Source organism: Crocuta crocuta, unplaced genomic scaffold, assembly GCF_008692635.1.
Source record: "Crocuta crocuta isolate KB4526 unplaced genomic scaffold, BGI_CrCroc_1.0 scaffold3, whole genome shotgun sequence".
NCBI lineage: Eukaryota > Metazoa > Chordata > Mammalia > Carnivora > Hyaenidae > Crocuta > Crocuta crocuta.
The window spans coordinates 929,401-948,145 of record NW_027529934.1 but is presented as its reverse complement, the minus strand read 5'-3'; the positions used below and the strand labels follow the sequence as shown (position 1 = coordinate 948,145).

General features: G+C 36.0%; 1 protein-coding gene across 3 annotated transcripts in view; it reads right to left on the bottom strand.

Annotated features, from left to right (window-relative positions):
- SYT14 (synaptotagmin 14) overlaps positions 1–17,594 on the bottom strand; it is a 142,773-nt gene extending 125,179 nt beyond the window's left edge. Inside the window, exons 1-2 of one of the 3 annotated variants that reach the window (XM_077763098.1) lie at positions 17,468–17,594; positions 11,544–11,759 (exon numbers count right to left, since the gene is read on the bottom strand). In XM_077763098.1, the coding sequence (XP_077619224.1) occupies positions 11,544–11,759; positions 17,468–17,579 (328 nt within the window). In that variant the 5' untranslated portion in view covers positions 17,580–17,594. Of the gene's footprint in view, positions 1–11,543; positions 11,760–14,706; positions 15,638–17,467 lie in introns of those variants that run through there. The other 2 variants (XM_077763096.1, XM_077763095.1) reach the window with 2 other exon arrangements.
- Positions 17,595–18,745: the final 1,151 nt, after the last annotated feature.

Below are 18,745 nucleotides of genomic sequence, written 5' to 3'. Positions count from 1 at the left end.
TAGCTGTCAGCACAGAGCCTGATGCGGGGCTCGAACCCAAGAGCCGTGAGATCATGACCTGAGCCAAAGTCGGACACTCAACTGACTGAGCCACCCAGCTGCCCCATAAAAAAAATATTTATTTTTGAAAGACAGAGAGAGAGAGAGAGAGAGAGAGCGCAAGAGGGCATGAGTTGGGGAAGGTCAAAGAGAGAAGGAGAAAGAGGATCCCAGGCAGGCTCCACACTGTCAGTGCAGAGCCCAATGTGGGGCTTGAACTCATAAACCATGAGACCACGACCTGAGCCGAAATCAAGAGTCAGACACTTAACTGACTGAGCTGCCCAGGCACCCCTGACCTCCTCTTTTTCACACTATCCTCAGTGATCAACCAAAGCTCTAGGAATCTATCCTAGATTTCTACCTTTCTGTTAGCCCCATATTGAACCCAAAAGTTGTTGATCCTCCTTCCAAAATGTCTCCTGTCTCCCTAGTTCCATCTCCAACACTAATCCAGCAATCAAAAAAAATATGATGTGCTGTAATATGATTATAGTAACAGCATCTTCCTGTTAACACAACTTCCACTTTTGAAAACAGAAACAAAAACAGTCAAACATCAGTCTGTATGGTTAGTTCCTCTGTTTTGATGTGGTTTTGGTTTTTAGGGAGTCTGTTTCTTCAAAATATGAAATTCCAATCAATTATTTGTTTGCATTTGATGTTACTAGAGATAGTGAATATATAAAAATACCTGTCAGTATGGCAGGTTAGGAAACATTCTCATGTAATTGTTCAGTTCGGCAGAAGCTGATAAAGGATTCTGTACCATAAACAGTATCATCACTATTTGAGAAAGTCTCTAGTTTTCGTCGCTACAAGTCAACTAATGACTACAAATAGAAGGGGAAAAATAACCGGATGAGTTTGAAATAGCTCCTAATGTCGAATCATGGCTCAGAAAAGCCCATCACTTAGCTGGTAGCAGCAGCACACAAAAGATCACAGCAACAACTTCTAAAAATAATTAAATGATTTTGAAATCACTAGAATAATTTGATAGTTTTCCCTACAACTTATACCCTTTGGTAACTAGTTTTATAATAAACTTTAATTTAGTTAGATAGCAAATAAATATATTCAAAGTATTTACTCTTATTTCATATATTAGTTTGTATTTTCATGCCAGTTAAGAATTTTAATATCACTTGAGTCCATATAATGCCCTCACAAATTTACAGCACCCTATTTATAAAACACAAACACGCACAAATCACATCCAGACCTCTTATTAAAAACATAAGCACAGAATAAAGAGCTCCTTTGACCAGGGAGATTCAAGTCAGAATCTTGAAACAGAAACAGAAAATGCCAGAGAACGTGGTAGAAAAGAAGTCATTTTAAGAAATTATTAAGAACAACCTTATCCACAGGAAAAATGAGAAACAGACTAAATATCAGCAACTAAAAATTGCGAAATAAATATGGAATACCATGTAATAATATGTTGTACAATTTGTATAGGTGATGCTGTAGAAGTATATATGTTGGCAAAAAAAAGCCATCTTTTTGAGTGGAACAAAAGCAGATTACAACACTTTGTAAGAAATCCATTTTGATTTAAAAATACGTATGCAAATAAAAATGCCTATAAAAGGATACAAAAATAGAAGCAATTGTATTGTCATGATGAGAATATGAGTAATTATTCTTTTTGTCATCTGTGATTTCTGACTTTTCTATGATGAACATGTATTACTTACACATTAAAAACAGCAACAAAGAATTTATTTAGGTGTAAAACTTACATAAAAAGACAGATTTTTCCCACATGACATCATCTGAGGTACTGCAGTGGAGAGCTTCAGTGCGTTAGCTCCGGGGGCAGTGACCTGTGTCTGAACCTGGCCCTCTCACATACGTGCTACGTTACCCTAGACAAGTTTCGTACCCCTACGGTGCTTCAGTGTCCTCGCTGGAAAATAAGGACACCAACAAAACCTGTGTCGTAGGGTAATTGTGAGGATTAAAAGAATTAATTTATGCAAAGTGCCTAGAGTAGTGTCTACTATATAATCCTTCATTATACTACAGCCAATGTTACTTATGGAACTGTAAGTAACCTGCTATCAGTGTAGTAAAAACACAGTTGCAAACCTCAAAAAATTTTAATCCATCATCTTGAAAAAGCTATTCATTATGAAATTTTTTTAAAGATTATAACAGTTTATAAATATTTTCCTCTTGATTGCTGATGCTTAATTACATTTATACTTCGAGGTATTTCGCAAGTTACCAGTGACCAAAATCCCTTAATATGTTTTTCCCTTAACCACTAAAACAAGGCACAATGAGTAAAAGCATTGTGAAAATTGTAAAAGGCAAAGGACTTCATAACTATCTAGACCTTAAATAACTAAGGTTAGTTTTAGTTGATGGTATTGTTGAATATCTCAAAGACTTAAATATAACCAAAATTTCGAAGAAAATATTAATCTTCATGAGTACATATCCAGCAAAAGGAAAGAGATATATGCCAAGGCATCAAAATACCTCTCAGCTTCCAAAGGTAATTTTTGACTCATTCATCAGAGAGTCATTTTTTTCTCATAGGCAGGAAATCTCAAAATGAGAGCCCCAAAATGAGAGCCCCACACCAAGATTGCTTAGATGAGAGATTTTTCAGAATTTTAAAATTAAAGTGGAGGGGTGCCTGGTGGCTCACTTGGATAAGAATCTGACTTCGGTTCAGGTCATGATCTCATGGTTTGTAAGTTTGAGCCTGGTGTTGGGCTCTGTATGCTGACAGCCTGGAGCTTGGAGCCTGCTTTAGATTCTGTATCTCCCTTGCTCTCTGCCCCTCCCCCGCTCTCTCTCTCGTGTGCGCATGCTCCTCTCTCTTTCTCTCTCTCTCTCTCAAAAATAGAATAAACATTAAATAAACTATAAAATTAAAATAGAACCTCAATTTCATTTCTTCAAAAGCTGTTAATTAAATTGTTACTTATCTCTTTGACACAGCTCAGTAATTATTTAACATGAATGAAGCAGGAAGAGTACCTACATGCCACGATGTAGAATTCGTGTCTCTATATCTCTAGTTCAACCTTCACTGTCTCCCCCCTTTGCCCAATAAAAGTTTACACCCATTCAGGCCTCTTTTCCTTTTGCTCCTCAGAACTCAGACTGTGATTCACATCTGCCCAAACATGGGGCAGGCAGGATACGTTCTTCTGATCCTATCAGGTAAATAACTGACTTCATGTTTTCATGGTCCTAACTGTCTTCTTTTTCTCCCTTTCTTAACTCATTCTACCTTGTGCTATAGCAGAAGCTTGAAAGAAAAAACATTTGAGTGAGATCACTTCATACTGAGGTTCAGTTTCAAGCAAACTCCTTTAAAAAAAAAGTGTTAAAATTTCAGGAGTGTTTTAAACAAGTTTAGAGAATATATAAGTAAACTTAGCACAACAGTTAAATCTAGATCTCCTACAACGTGCAGAGTGGGAAACATGGAAGAACAAACTTGAAAAACAGTACAGAGAAATTAATCAATTTCTAATGATCATCTTTACAATAAAGCTTTTAATAAGAAACCAACCCAGCATCACTGCATTCTTCAGTTCCAGTATTCATTTATAAATATATTCTCTTCCTCAGTGATAATTTTTTTACTGAGCAGTACAAAGTCAGTATCACTTATAAAAAATGTGAAAGAAGAGTATATGAGGAGTTAGCATCATAAATAAACAATTTTGGGGCACCTGGGTGGCTGAATCGGTTAAGTGTCCAACTCCAGTTCAGGTCATGATCTCACAGTTCGTTGAGTTTGAGCCCCATATCGGGCTCTCTGCTGTCAACACAGAGCCTGCTTCAGATCCTCTGTCCACCTTCCTCATTGCCCCTCACTCATTCTCTCTCTCAAAAAATAAGTAAATGAATCTAAAAATAAACAATTACTATTTCATGTATTAACACCTTATGTTTCCCTTTCCAACTTTTTTTTAAAGAAAGGCAACAAGTGTTAATTTAGAAACTTCTAACAGTAAAGAATCTGCCTACTGGTCCACAAACTGCAGATTACTTTAGAACAATTATCTTTCTAAAATATAAATCCATCCAAGAAAATTACTTAACTGGATTTAATCAGGTTATGTTATACAAGAGGGGACAGGAGGAAAGGGATAGAAGACTCAATCCCTGGCCTTAAGAAGTTGAAAGACTAATGAAGAAAGATTTTAATTTTATTCGGCCTGTTCTGTTGACTGATACTTGTTGACTTGCTTTCATTTTCTGTCTACTTTACTCCTTTTTCCAAGAAAAAAGGAACATTATACCTTCAATGAGCTCATGATAAAACCATTTATGTAAGTTCAAAAACACACAAAACTGTTCTTTCTATAAGCAGCTTGTGTGTTTGTAAAGCATGAAAACAAAGAGTGGAAGGACATATACCAAACTTATAATAATGCCTCCCTCTGGGAAGGGGAAAGGGACCAAGGTAAGGAAACATTTAGCGCTCTAACAGGTTAAATTTTTGAAGGAACATGTATTCATTTATTACTATATACATGGTTTTAAGTTGCAGTCATAAAAAATTCTGGGAAAAAAATACTAAAGTATGAATGGTGGTTGATTCTGAGTTGAACACGAGTGAATGCCATTAACTTCGTATTTACTGCTGATGTTCCTACCAGTCCATCAAAAGGTAAGGTGTAGCTTTTTACTGGTTGACTAGTTTATGCCCACTAGAGATGCCCGTTTTTACAATAGCTGCCTCTGTACTGTACCTTGAACTATACTTGAGTATCATACTGATGGTGGTATCTTTAATTACTGCTGAGACTGATACAAAGACTTAGAATATTAGATGGGGCTTCTTAAATCTCCTATAATGTATTCTAAAGCAAATGTCTACAATTAAGACTTCTTAATTGGCACCCGGGGCGCCTGGGTGGCTCAGTCAGTTAGGCATCCGACTTCAGCTCAGGTCATGATCTCACAGTCCGTGGGTTCCAGCCCCACGTCAGGGTCTGTGCTGACAGCTCAGAGCCTGGAGCCGGCTTCAGATTCTGTGTCTCCCTCTCTCTATGCCCCTCCCCCACTCGCTCTCTGTCTCTCAAAATAAAATAAAGACATAAAAAAATTTTTTTTAAAAAAAGCATCAACCTGTTGGGGCACCTGGGTGGCTCAGTTGGTTGACTGTCCGACTTCTGCTCAGGTCATGACGTCACAGTTCGTGGGTTTCAGCCCCTCGTCAGGCTCTACGCTAACAGCTCAGAGCCTCCAACTCACTTCACATTCTGTGTCTCTCTCTGTCCCTTCCTCTCTTGTGCTCTCTCTCTCTCACTCAAAAATAATTGAATAAACATTAAAATTTTTTTAATTAAAAAAAAATAAAAGCATTGACCTGTTCTCTGACAACACTTACAGCTTCAGTTTTGCCACCCATGAATTTTATGATCTTAGTAAAATCATATGTCTCTGGGTTTCAGTTTTGTAATCAATCAAGGCTCTCTTTAATGACTTTTTCCAACTCACCCACATGGCAGGCTGTACCTTTACCTGAATTGCACAAAGACATTTCGTCTTAGGTCACAGGCAGCCTGCAAACCTAGGCCTACAAAAGAATTCTACACTACTGCAAGCAACTGATCTCATCACATTAAAAGATCTTCAAAACACAAGGATGCAGAGGAAGTCTTTAAGATCAATTTCTCTTCAAACTGGCCATATTTAAATGTATACGCACACAAGTGCGCACGGACACACACATACACACACAAATTCTTCACAGGAAAAATGTGCATAAATAAAAATTTGAAATCAAAGAAAAAGTTTACCAGAAATCTAAACAATCCATGTAATATATGTAACTTTCACTGTTTTAAGACACTAAACATTTTTGTGACAAAGGCATCTGGAAAATATAGACAGAATTTTTTTGTTCTTGCCTTCTTCACAAAAAAATTGTGAAAATTAATAGAAAAGTATTTATAAAGCAGTTAAAACGGACTTAAAGTATACATAATTTATTATTCTTAAGTATTAAATTATTTTAAAAGTAACATGTATATAAGATGAACAAATCAATGTTTTAATGCCCCTAATTTTAAGATAACATCAAAATTAATAGCATGAAGCGTGTAAAGTAGCCATAAAAAAGAGAATGACAGGTGTATGTATATATACGAGCTACATACCCTAAGAAATAAGTGATGCTGGAAATAATTTTTAATAGCATTTTCAATGAACTCACCCCAAAATAACAACAGATGATTTTAGTCACATAGCTATGCCATGATATACAGATATAGGCTGGTAACCTCTATGGTGAGCTAAGAATGAAAAGCTATAAATAACAGACATTCTAATAATTTTACATTAAATTGTATAAAATCATCCTTAATAGGCTTTTCCTAACTAATATAGAAATGGAAAGTACTAATTAGCATGAATGCAATTTCAGAGGTTGGTCTATCTTACCAAATCTTAAACAAGATATCCACAACCTATTATTTAACTCTGAAACCTTTTAAGAATAAAATAGGATTATCAGAAAATGACTTAAATTTTAAGAACAACACAGTAAATAAAGTTAAAATTTTAAACAAAGGAAACTGGATATATTATTTTAATATTTATTTTTTCCTGGAAAAATTTCTTACAGATATTATTCCCTTTTGTAGTTCAAAAAATGGAAGATTAATATGGCCACCTAGAGGAGAAAACATGATAACAAATACGTCATCACATTCTTACTTTTTCTAGAATATCAGTTTATGTTTTAAAGAACGCAACTGAAGAGGTTAATAATGTATGAAAGAGACTTTGGTTGGATACTAAAGTAGCAGGAATGACCTAAAAGAAGCTAAAACAACATTCATTTTGCAGTGGGCCTGATAAGCATAGTTTTTGTAACTTACCATGTGACCTTAGGTTAAAAATTACTTACTCAATATGAAATCTTTTCTCACTTCTGTAAAATGGAGATAATCTATCAACCACAATGATTTGCAGTGAAAATTAAACAGTATGGTGTGCACAGAAATTAACAGTCAGGTATATCGTAGGAGCTCAACATGGTGGTTCTTAACTACCTGCTCAGAAAATTCTGCACTGTTCTCTCTTAGTTCTACCTAGGCCCTCCTTGACCCTCTTTAATCTTACAGATACTTCCAGTATTGGCCGTTCCAAAGCTTCTCTATGAGAATTAGTCAGTGTTGAGAAATGAACTAATGGCTTCTTACCACCACTAATGAGGGAAGAGTATGTCATGTACATTTAAATATATTTCCTTCTACCCTGGAATTCCCTGTAGTTGCCTCAACCTACACATCAGTTAACTTTGGTCCTTATAAACTCCCAGAATAATCTGCAGAATGAAAGATCAGAGCAATAAAGGAAAGCATTCATCCCTTAAATCCTACCAGGAGAACTATACTCAGCAGTCCACTTAGGTGACCTGCCTTACCAGCCTTCTGCTGAGTTAGCTACACAGACGAACAACGACCTGGTGGAGACTCAAACGTGTATCTGAATCAAATCCCTCTCCTTCTCAAATATATGCCAGAGGAGGGTTTCCACGGTTGGGTTGGAGGGAGAAGGTGAATGCTGTGATTACAATCCCCTTCAACTACCTCTCTTCCTTGATTCCACAAGTTGAAAAGGAGAGAGTAGGTGTAAGAAAGTGCAGGCAGCAAATGTAAACTTTCTGACCAGTTATTCTCTCCTTAACAAGATTCAATCTAACTTAACTATTCTAAGCAACTAAAACTTTAATTGAACGTTACTGATCACTTGATATTGGACAAAGCAGCTTGTATGAATTCTTATCCTTCTCAGTCTATGTGCAGCATTCAAAACTCTCCAGACAACATTCTCCTGATTCTCCATTTTATTGCCTTTACTTTCTATTCTCTATTTAAGTGCCATCCTTAATTCTCCTGTTAATGAAAGGAAATGATTCTCTGATCTTTTCTCTCCATATATTCTCCCTCAACAATTAAATCTATTCCCATGATTTCTATATTCTTAGTATGTATCATCTGAAAACATCTCTCTTTTTCTCCCTAACCTCATTCCTGATTTCAAGCTCCATGGTCATTTCCAATAGCTTAAATATCCTTGCTTCATCACACACACACACACACACGCACGCACACACACACGTATAACCATATGTATAAAACCTCTTCTTTGTCCCACTTTTAATTATTAATGACTTCATCATTCTCCTAGTCACAATGGCAGCAATCAGTGTCAACTTTGTTCCAAATACATTCAGCTCCTAAATCTGATCAATTCTACCTCTAAGTCTCTCCTGTCCTCTTGTATTTCTAGGACCACTATTGTAATTTGGATTTTTACCATTTTCCACATAGACTACTACAAAAACCTCCAAAATTGGTGTCTTTTTCTAGTCTTCCTGCTGCTAATCTAAGGCACATCCCGTTTCATTGTTCTTTGATGAAAAACTTTCAGTGAGTTCTCAGTGGCTAACAAATTAAATCCTAACTTTAGTCTGGGAAGCACTCCAGGCTTTAGATTTCTACTTTCCTTCCATTTTGTCTCCTACTCCTATCTATCTATCTATCTATCTATCTATCTATCTATCTATCTATCTATCTATCTATCTATCTATCTATCTACCTATCCATCCATCCATCCATCCATCCATCCATCCATCCATCCATCCATGTTGGAGCCAAGTGGACTTTACTCTGTACTTTGGGGTTTATGAAGTTCCCCCTTTCTAAAATACCTCTAAAATACCTCATCTTTTCACCACCTTTACACCCATTCTTCAAAGTTAAACCCAAATGCCATTTTATCTAAAGCACTCTCATACCTTCCCCAATAGATATTTTATTCCCGTCCTTAAAACTTTTTAGAATTTTCTATGTACTTCTGCATCTTTGTGTGGGGGCATGTTCAGAATTTACTATCACTTAAAATTGTTTTTACCTAAGATCTTGACCTCTGAAATCTCTCTCTTCAATCAAATTTCCTTTCTTCCCCTACTCCACTGAATCTACTTTGGGCTCAAAGCGATTTTTGACTTTTTAATAAGTAATAATCTATAATACAAAGCTATTCCCCTGGTCTACTGCTTTCTTACATTATCACTTGGTCATCTCTCCATCCGAAATCCCCACGACAGCATTTTAACAATAAGGCTATCCATCTCCACTGGGATACTCCAGGCACTTCAGATTCAGCATGATGGAAACTAAATTACCTCCTCCCACACAAACTTACTTCTCTAATGCTCTCTAAACTAATTTAAAAATCTTGGTTCTTCACTCACTGCACACATTCAATCATTCGAGATTTATTGAGACCATCCTTAAATCTATGAACTCTGTCCCCAAACTCAGTGCCAATGAATATCTCATCACTATTTATTTATTTAACGTTTATTTATTTTTGAGAAAGAGAGAGACAAAATGTGAGCGGGAGGAGGCAGAGAGAGAGAGGGAGACACAGAATCTGAAGCAGGTTCCCGGCTCTGAGCTGTCAGCACAGAGCCCAACACGGGGCTTGAACTCATGGACTGTGAGATCCTCAATGAAATGAGAAGGTGACCCCAGGACATTTGCATCAGTTCAGTTCCAGAGGTTAGGGCAAGAAGAGAAGAGCCACTGAGGTTAAGCCCTCTCTCCTCACTGCATTCCCCCCAGACTATAGAGCCATGTGAGGATAACGGGACTATGGGACAGAAGCAATCAAAACAGCAGAGAAGTGTAGGGAGTGAGGGGGAAGAGGCAGTGAGGAGGAAATAAAAATCCTAAACTGAAGCTGCAGAAAGGTAAGTGTCCAGGGTCACAGACGATAAATCCAGGGGTCATTCATGACTGCTCACTCTCATCCCCACCACTGCTTCCACTACCCTCAGCTACAATGACCATTTAGTGCTCACTTACTCACAGGAGCCAGAACTGTGCTAAAAACTACCACACATACCAGCTAATGTTCATGACAACCCTATCAGACAGGTATTATCCACAGTTTAGAGACCAGGAAACAAACCTAAAAACAATTAACTATACTGCCCAAAGCTTGTAGCTGATATGTTAAGACAGAGAATGTGAACAAAGATCAGGTTCAAATCTCATTCTCTTTCGGCTCTACTATGCACGTGATGGGGTATAAGGGTGTACATATGTTAAGGACTGGCTTTTCTGCTTTGCGTTACTCAGTTATTCTTGGAAGCACATGTTTTGTGTGTGTGTGTTTTTTAAGTTTATTTATTTATTTTGAGAGAGAAAGAGAAAGAACAGGGGATGGAGGGAGGGACAGAGAGAGAGGGAGAGAGAACCCCAAGCAGGCTCAGTACTGTCACCACAGAGCCCAATGCAGGCTCAATCTCACACACCATGAGGTCATGACCTGGGTTGAAATCAAGAATTGGGTGCTTAACTGACTGAGCCACCCAGGCACCCCATGTAATCACATGTTTTATTTTCTCTAGTACTAGAAATATATTTTTGAGGGTAGAATCTAATATTTTTATTTCTTTCCTAGTATCTCATAATGAGCTTTCTGTATAGTAATCACTCAGTATTTTATTAATTTTTTATTATAAACCATGTACTAGTAGAAATAAAAAGAAAGCATATCAATCATTAGTTAGCATCAAACCAAATTTAAAAAAAAAAGATGCTTTAGCTCCTCTGACAACTCTATGTGCTGAGTAATAGGCTCTTAAGCAAAAAGCACAGCTATAAAATTAAGGACAGTTTGTGTCTGGTATAATAAAAATGCTGTCTAAGATATACTGCTCTTTTCTTCATATCTGCATATAAAGATAATAATTTCTAGGAATAGTCATACATTGTATCAAGCAGGTGAGCAACCTACCTAGAAGGTGAAAATAAATATGCTTCAATTCATGGCAAGACCTCTTTTATTTCCCTTATAGAAAGATGTAAAAACATGTTAGAGTGGATGTGTATCTTTTACATAGGTTGAGTTTTAAGTCAGTATCAGTACATGAGGCAAAAATCAAATAGAGACAAAATAATCTTCAAAGATTCTTTAAGGTGCCCTTAAAGCAAAGAATAACACAGTATCAGCTCTCAATAAATCCGCCTCGGATACCTTTTCCCCCACACAGAACAGATCATCACTTCTGGTGTGAGCCACAAGAAGTATGTGGCTCCTGTTTAGGGCCATACTGAGTGAAAGAGAGTACATTTACACACCAGTATCATGCCCAACACGACGAGATACTTGAGACTCTGTAAGTTCCTCTCACAGATATCTGGGGACAGATTCCCCATGAGAGAACAACGGATTCACATCTTCTACCTTGCTTGCATCAGGGAAAGAGAGACAGAATTACTATGGTCTTTAAATTACTTGGCGTTTTGCTTTTAGGTGTTTTGTGTTTTGGCTTCAGTCCAAAGATCTGAATTTCAATAAATTATATTCACGGAAACGTGACTCTGTGAGCCATCTCTTGTTTATGGTACAGCCACAGATGCCTAGAATTTTAGGCACAATTAATCTAATACCACAGTGTGTGATCTAAAAAAAATAAAGGAAGCAACCTATCTTACCTTCATCTATCGATGCTTCACTACTGTAGCCGTCATACTCTGCAGACAGAGGGCTGTATTTCTGTCTTGTTTCCCAAGCATAGTTCTTTTGTCTCGAATCTGCCAAAGGAAGTCTGGAATTGTGTGTTCTGGACAATGCCTCATGGTATTTACCCAGTGCTTCATCTTCACTTTCAGAGGATGAACCATGCTCATCTTTGTCCATGTAGGAATTATCTGTTCGGAATGACAGGGAGAGCAAATCAAAAATTTAATACAATATATTACTATGAATTTGATCTATACATATACATACACACACATATATGCACAAATACATGTCACATATATCCAGATATACACGAATATACATATACATACACAATCTGAATTTTCAGCTTTAGAGAAGTATAGCTTTTTCATTTAAGAAGCCCGAAGGTTTAGGTTTTCATGTTTTTACTAGAAAAAGATCAACCTGTATATTCTAATTATAAAAAATGTTGCCGGAATTTTCCAACCATGTTACAGATAAAGGAAATAACAGAGCTTGCCACCTTACACAATTTGTTTTACAGGATCAGCAGCACACCAAGAAACTTAGAAGTACTGCCAGTACATATGGACCTGATTCAAATAATTCATGTCACAAGAGACATTCTGGTTATCATCTTGGTCCAAATTTTCAAGAATGATAATGCTCAGTGCTAGAAGTAGAACAGAGAAATGGGCAGATGTATACTATTGGTAAAATTATCATTGGTACTATGCTCCCAGAGAGATATCTGGCAATACATATTGAACTTTTAAATCTGCACAGTCTTTGATTCATTTCTAGGAATTTATCAATTCTATTTTTAGGAACTCAGCCTAAGAAAATACTTAACAGGTGAGCAGAGATATATGTTTCAGACAACTCACTGCATTCTGTCTAACAGCAACAGAAAACAAAAATAACACATAATCTAAATGTCCATGCCTGGGCCTTGGTTAAGTATATTATGATAAATCTATGCAATGATATACTATGCAGTCACTACAAATTACGAGGTGAACTTATAAGTACTCACAGGGAAGAATAAATATATCATGTTAAGAAAAAAGAGGTTATAAAACAGAAGGCACACCTATGTCTCCCTTAAAACACACACACACACACACACACACACACCACACACACACACCCCTACATGCAATATATACACATACATACATGCAGTGTATGTTAATATGCACAAATAAAAATGTGTGGAAGGTTATACACTGATTTTCTGCAAAAGGTAGAATTACTAATAAAATTTTACAGTAGTCTAACTAAATTTCAAATACAATTTTCAGGCCACACAAAATTTATATTATTCTTTAAAAAACTAGTTATTACCATTTTTTAAAGTAAAAACTTTGAAACTGCACTATGTTGGGGTTCATTTAAACTAAGATGCAACCTTCTTAGAATTATAAAACAACTCTGAAAAGACAGAGACCACAGCAGCTAGAAACGATTAAGTCAGTCTAGGTATTTTTCTCTTTATACTCCATTCAGATCATCTGTAGTAAAGTTACCAAGGTTTGAAATTCAAGTGGGGAGACACAGAATAAGTAGTTTAAAATACAGTAGAGAAATGGTATGTTCAGAGACAGAAGTACGAGAGCTTCGATGTCACCAAGTTCTTTTCAGTTAAGAGAAAGCCGTGATTGGGTAAAGGTATAGCAATGTCATATTCTGCACTGTCCAAAATGGAGTCACTAGCCACATGCAGCTATTTTATTTAAAATAATACCATTTAAAACCTGGTTTCCCAGTGCCAAGGCCACATTTCAAGTGCTCAGTAGCCACGATGTGGCTAGTGGTTACTACATGGACTATATGGAACTTTTCCATCATTGTAGAAAATGCTATTAGATGGTACTGAGGTGATGGCAGATCTGGACTAGAACCCGGGAATTCTGACTCCCAGTTCAGAGCTTTTAGTGCTTTGTGGGATTGTGGGATACCAGGGCAGTGGTCTCTAAGGCAGCATTACGTTTGATGTCCTGCAGGAGAACCCAAAGCCTTACTCATTTCTACGGCCACTCAGATTTTTGTTATTTTATGAGAATCTAAATTTATTTCTTAAAATGTCAGGTACATGTTTTTTAAGCAAAAGCAATGTATTTTTGGCCTTGTGATCAGATCAGCAATAAATGGAAATGACAAAGGGATTATCGAAAGTAATAACTAGCAGCACAGAGCAATTCTGCAACCAAACTAAGAAATGTCAGCTCATTGTTTTGAAAACTGTCACAAATATTATGGTTAAAAACTATAAATGCTTAGTTGGAACCTTAATTCTACATAGAGAACTCACGAAAAATAATATTATTTACATATACTCATTGTGAATACAGAAGTCATATACAATTCTTAATATGTGGCTAAATGAATACACATATTCTAAAGCACGTTATTCAATAAAATAAACCCTATTGCTCTAAAGGAAAAATACAAGATACTTGATACAGATTCTTATTGGGAATGACTTGAAGAGCAACATAGTATAAAGGTCTCAGGGGTTAATTACAAAAATATAAAATTTTAAATTCATTAAATAGATTCCAACTAAATAAAGAATGCACATTACTTAAGAAAACTATCGAGTTTCGGTTGTATAATAAAGAAACATTAAGAAAAATTAGGGCCACTGAAGAAGTGGCCAGATACTGAAGGGACGAAGGACAATACTTAACTTAGCGGTGTACAAAGAACATGAATGCTTTCAAAATAAATGATTGCCAGAAAAAAAATGGATGACCTTAAAAGCGTCTCCTGGTAAGAGGGTTGAGGAAAATCTTTTTTTTTTTTTTTTTAAGTATGTCTTTTGAGAGAGAGAGACACCCAGAAAAAGAGAGAGAATATAAGTGGGAATGGGGCAGAGAAGGGGAGAGACAGAAAATTCCAAGCAGGCTCACACTGTCAGTTTGGATGGAGCCTGATGCAGGGCTTGAACTCATGAACTGTGAGATCATGACCTAGGCCAAAATCCAGAGTCAGACGCTTAACTGACTGAGCCACCCAGGTGCCCCCAGGAACATCTTCAATGAGATTTATAGACATGTAGAGGAAAGTTTGGAAGTTTGGATGATATTTTCTTAATTTAAAAACTCAAGATAAAATTTTATCATTCAAACCCACATTAGGAGACCTCACCTTTTCCTGGTATTATCTTAGAATATTTTTCATCTTTAATCTTTGCTGTTCCTTTGTTGGCAGAAATGGCTTCATTTTTCTTTGTTTTTATGTCTCCTCTCACTTGGTAGCACGCTGTTGGATTTATTTGTTCTTTGCGCCTTCCGTGTAACTTATCTTTAGAATTAGCTGATGGTGCTGGATATATGTCTTCTTTCATGATGGGTTTCTGTACTGTATGTCTATTGCTTGCCAAAATATCTTTTGGAGAACACTCATTTCCTGAGCACTCATGCCCTTTGGGTCCTTTACTTTTAATTTGTTTTTCAGTTTTCTTTAAATGATTTTCTTTCATTTCTTGGTATCTTACCTCCTTTAAATCATTCTTACCACCATCAGTAATTCCTAATCCATTTTTTTTGTATCTGTCAGAACTTTCAAGTTCTTGACAAGCAGATCCAGCCCTTGCATTCTGTTTAAGAACTGACATCCCTCTCTCGCTCAAGTGACCTTTCAAAGAAGAAGCACCGCCAGCATTATCACTTTCTTGGTAGTTAGATAGAGTCTGTTGCCTATCACTAAGATGTTTAAATATTCTTTCTTCATTCATCCCTTGCTCTTGCTTTTGTGAAACTGAAGTATTGTAACAATTGATGTGATTTGCTCTGTGCTCTAAACTAGACTGTGTTTTCTGACAATTAGTGTCTTTGGAGACTTGTGGTGACGTGGCACTTGCTGGGTTAGCAGTATCTACAGCTTCTGCTACGGCAGAGCTGTCTTCTTCTGGACGAAAGCCACTGATCATACTGGTTACCTGTTCGGCAACTGAGTCAGTTAAAGCGTAGCTGACTTCTCCAACAGCAGCGGTCAAATCTTCTACAGCATTACTGATTGTGTCCACCAGAGAAGACACTGAAGGCAGATTCTGCTGGAAATTTTTGAAAAATGCCATTTTCTAATTCCTTATTCCTGACAGATGCAATAATGGAATCTTCTCTTCTCAAAATATCAACCACTTTGGAATTTAAATTTAAAATGTGCTTAAATGTTGCTACTCATGAGCTCAATATTATTATTTTGCATTGTGGCATTTACTCTTTCTGTAAATGCATTATGCATTGAAAGAAGTATGTTGAAGCAAAGACTCTTCCAAAAAAAAAATCAAACCACTTGGCTTAACTGTAATGACATTTTTTCCCACTCCATAGCTATCATAACAGCAGCAAGACAATAATTTCCCCTCAAATACTATTGGTTTTTATTCTATACCTGCAAGAAGAAGTATAAAAAGGGTTTTGATTACGGACTTTTAGTTTATTTATTAACAGTCTATGAAGGGGAACTACCCTATATTATTAACAAACTACCAGTATCATTTCAAATTAACAAAAATACTAAAAGGAAAAGAGCTAAGTAATTTGCACAGAGGTTAGAATAGAGGAGACAGCAGAGGGCAAACATCTGCTGAGTGGCTACCAGATGCAAGGCATTGTGATTTACAAGTTTTATCTCACCTGATCCCACAACTCTAGGAGGTAAATATTATTATTCTTATTTAATAAGTGAAAAAAACAGGTTCTGAAAAATTAAGAAGGTTCCCCAAACCTTCCCAAGGGATCCTCAAGGTAAAAACTATTTTTATAACAATAAAGGGATATTTAACTTTATCACTTTTATTTGCTTACAAATGAACGCTGCAGTTTTCCAGAGGCTACATGACAGATTGACTGCAGAAGCAGACATGAGAATAACAGCTGCTTCTTCTAGGCCAGTCATTTAAAGAGATTTGCAAAAAATTATAAAATAATGGCACTCTTCTCACCATTTGGTGGGGTAGAAAATATATAGTTTTTAAAGTTAAAAAATATTACTTATGTTTAACATGTATGTAATAGTTTTATTGATTTTTTAAACAAATAAACTGATAAGAATATTTTTAAATTTCCTCAGTTTTAACTTCTAATATGGTACACATCAACAGATACAAGTCACATAAACAAAGCTGTTTGGGGTCTTCAATAATCTTTAAGAGTGTTAAGGGGTCATTAGATCAATAAAAACAAAAAACAAAACAAAAAAACACACACACAAAACAAAAACCAGAAATGTTGAATCAGGGAATTCTTGGAGGCTGCCCAAAGGGGTATCTTTAAACCAGTACATTCTATACAAATGATCCAAAAGCAAGATTGAAGTATGAGAAACACTAAACTTAAATCAAAATCACATAAAGTACTATCGTTTCCAAATGCAAAAGTCACAGATTTAATTCCATAACTAATAGATTGTATAAACAATGATGCTATTGCTTTTTAAGCTACAAGAGAAAAACATCTCCCCAACACAGTACCTAGACAAGAAACGCAAGGTTTTTCTGCTAATGCTCCACAACACTGCTCTAAATTAACACCTTGCTTTTATAATTCTCAACTTGCTTCTGCTATCAGTTAAATACGCCAGTCTTTGGAAACAGCAAATAAAGAACTCTTTCAATAATATGAAAAAAAAATTAATGCCAAGGAACACTTTTCATGAAAGAAAAAATAAGATTACAGGCCTCATCTCTCCTAATATCTAGCAATAGTAAGTGATATATAGTGATACAATAATTGATAAGTGATAATTGAACATAATTTACTTAACAGATTTTTAACTCACAGAAAAGTGCTCAAATGTTAGTTTACAATGTCAAAACCAACCTTCCCATATATATTTTAAAAAATAAAATAACAGAATGGTAGAGATAAAAAGAACAAACAAGAGAAGCAGTGATGATACTTACAAATTTTATCTTGTGAGTTCTTCCTTGTATTGTATTCTGAACCAAGATCTGGAAACCCGCCAACATTTTCAAAACAGAACTTCTTATTAATATAGAGAAAAAGGAGCAGCATCAAGATAATAAACACCCCAACAGCTGACAAAAATCCAACTGCCTCTGGAGATACTAGAGAAAAAAAAGTCACAGCTGTAAGCATTTATTCTTCTTTAAGCTACTAATAAGAAGGAAACCCGCACACATATGTTAGATTACTGCTTGATTTGAATTATATTTTTTAATTGTCATAGTTCACACAGGTTTGTAAGAAAAAACAAATGGCATACTTTAATGAGCTGTTCAATTCATTCAACAGTCTTTATTCAAACCTAAAAGTTTCTGTATAAATTATGTTGGAACATCCTTAAAATACAGGAGTCTATAAAATAGGCAGCTATATATTTAGTTCATTTAAGAGCATTACAAAAATTTTAACCCAAGAATTAGAAAAAATTATTTCCCATGCATGGGTATATTGCTTAGCCAAATTTATGAGGATATATATTAGTATTATTTCTAAAAACTTCAACGGCCCATTTTGTTTAATAAACTCAAGAATTCTTAACTTGGCATTCAAAGCTCCAGCCACTCTTTTCAATATTATACTCCAATCAAAGTGTTCCACTAATTGCCTCAAAATCAGCTCTATGCATTACCTCACATCTTATCTTTGTTCATCCTCTTCCCCTTGCCTGGAATGACCAAGTCTCCTTTCTACCATATCCCACTCATTCATTCCAGTCAACAAATATTTTAGACTAGCAGCCATACACCAGGCATTATCACATACAAAGTTTCTGTCTTCCATGAACAGTTTGGCAAAGGCAATTACAGCACGGTGTAATAAAGACTATAAGTGGGGAAGAACTGGGTCTATGAGACCATAAAAACACTTAAGCCAATGTTGAAGGATCCAGTAGGCTTTTCTGAAAGTTATGGCCTCTATGATTATATTCTAAGACTAATTAAGTTGTTAAGCAAGCTAACAGTATTACAGAGAGAAGAAACAGCAAGTGCAAAGGTCCAGTGACAGGAGAAATTGTATTTTCCAAAAACTCAATGAAGCTTTGTTATAAACCAGATTCTCAAGAGGATCTAATCTCAAAAGAATACACTAAATCATACATGCAAATCGTGTACCACAAGAACAAAAAAAATCTACTTCTCCAACCCTCAGCAATCTTTCTTTCAACATTTGCATTATCTGTCACTATACCAGTCATTTGGAGTTAAACAGGAACT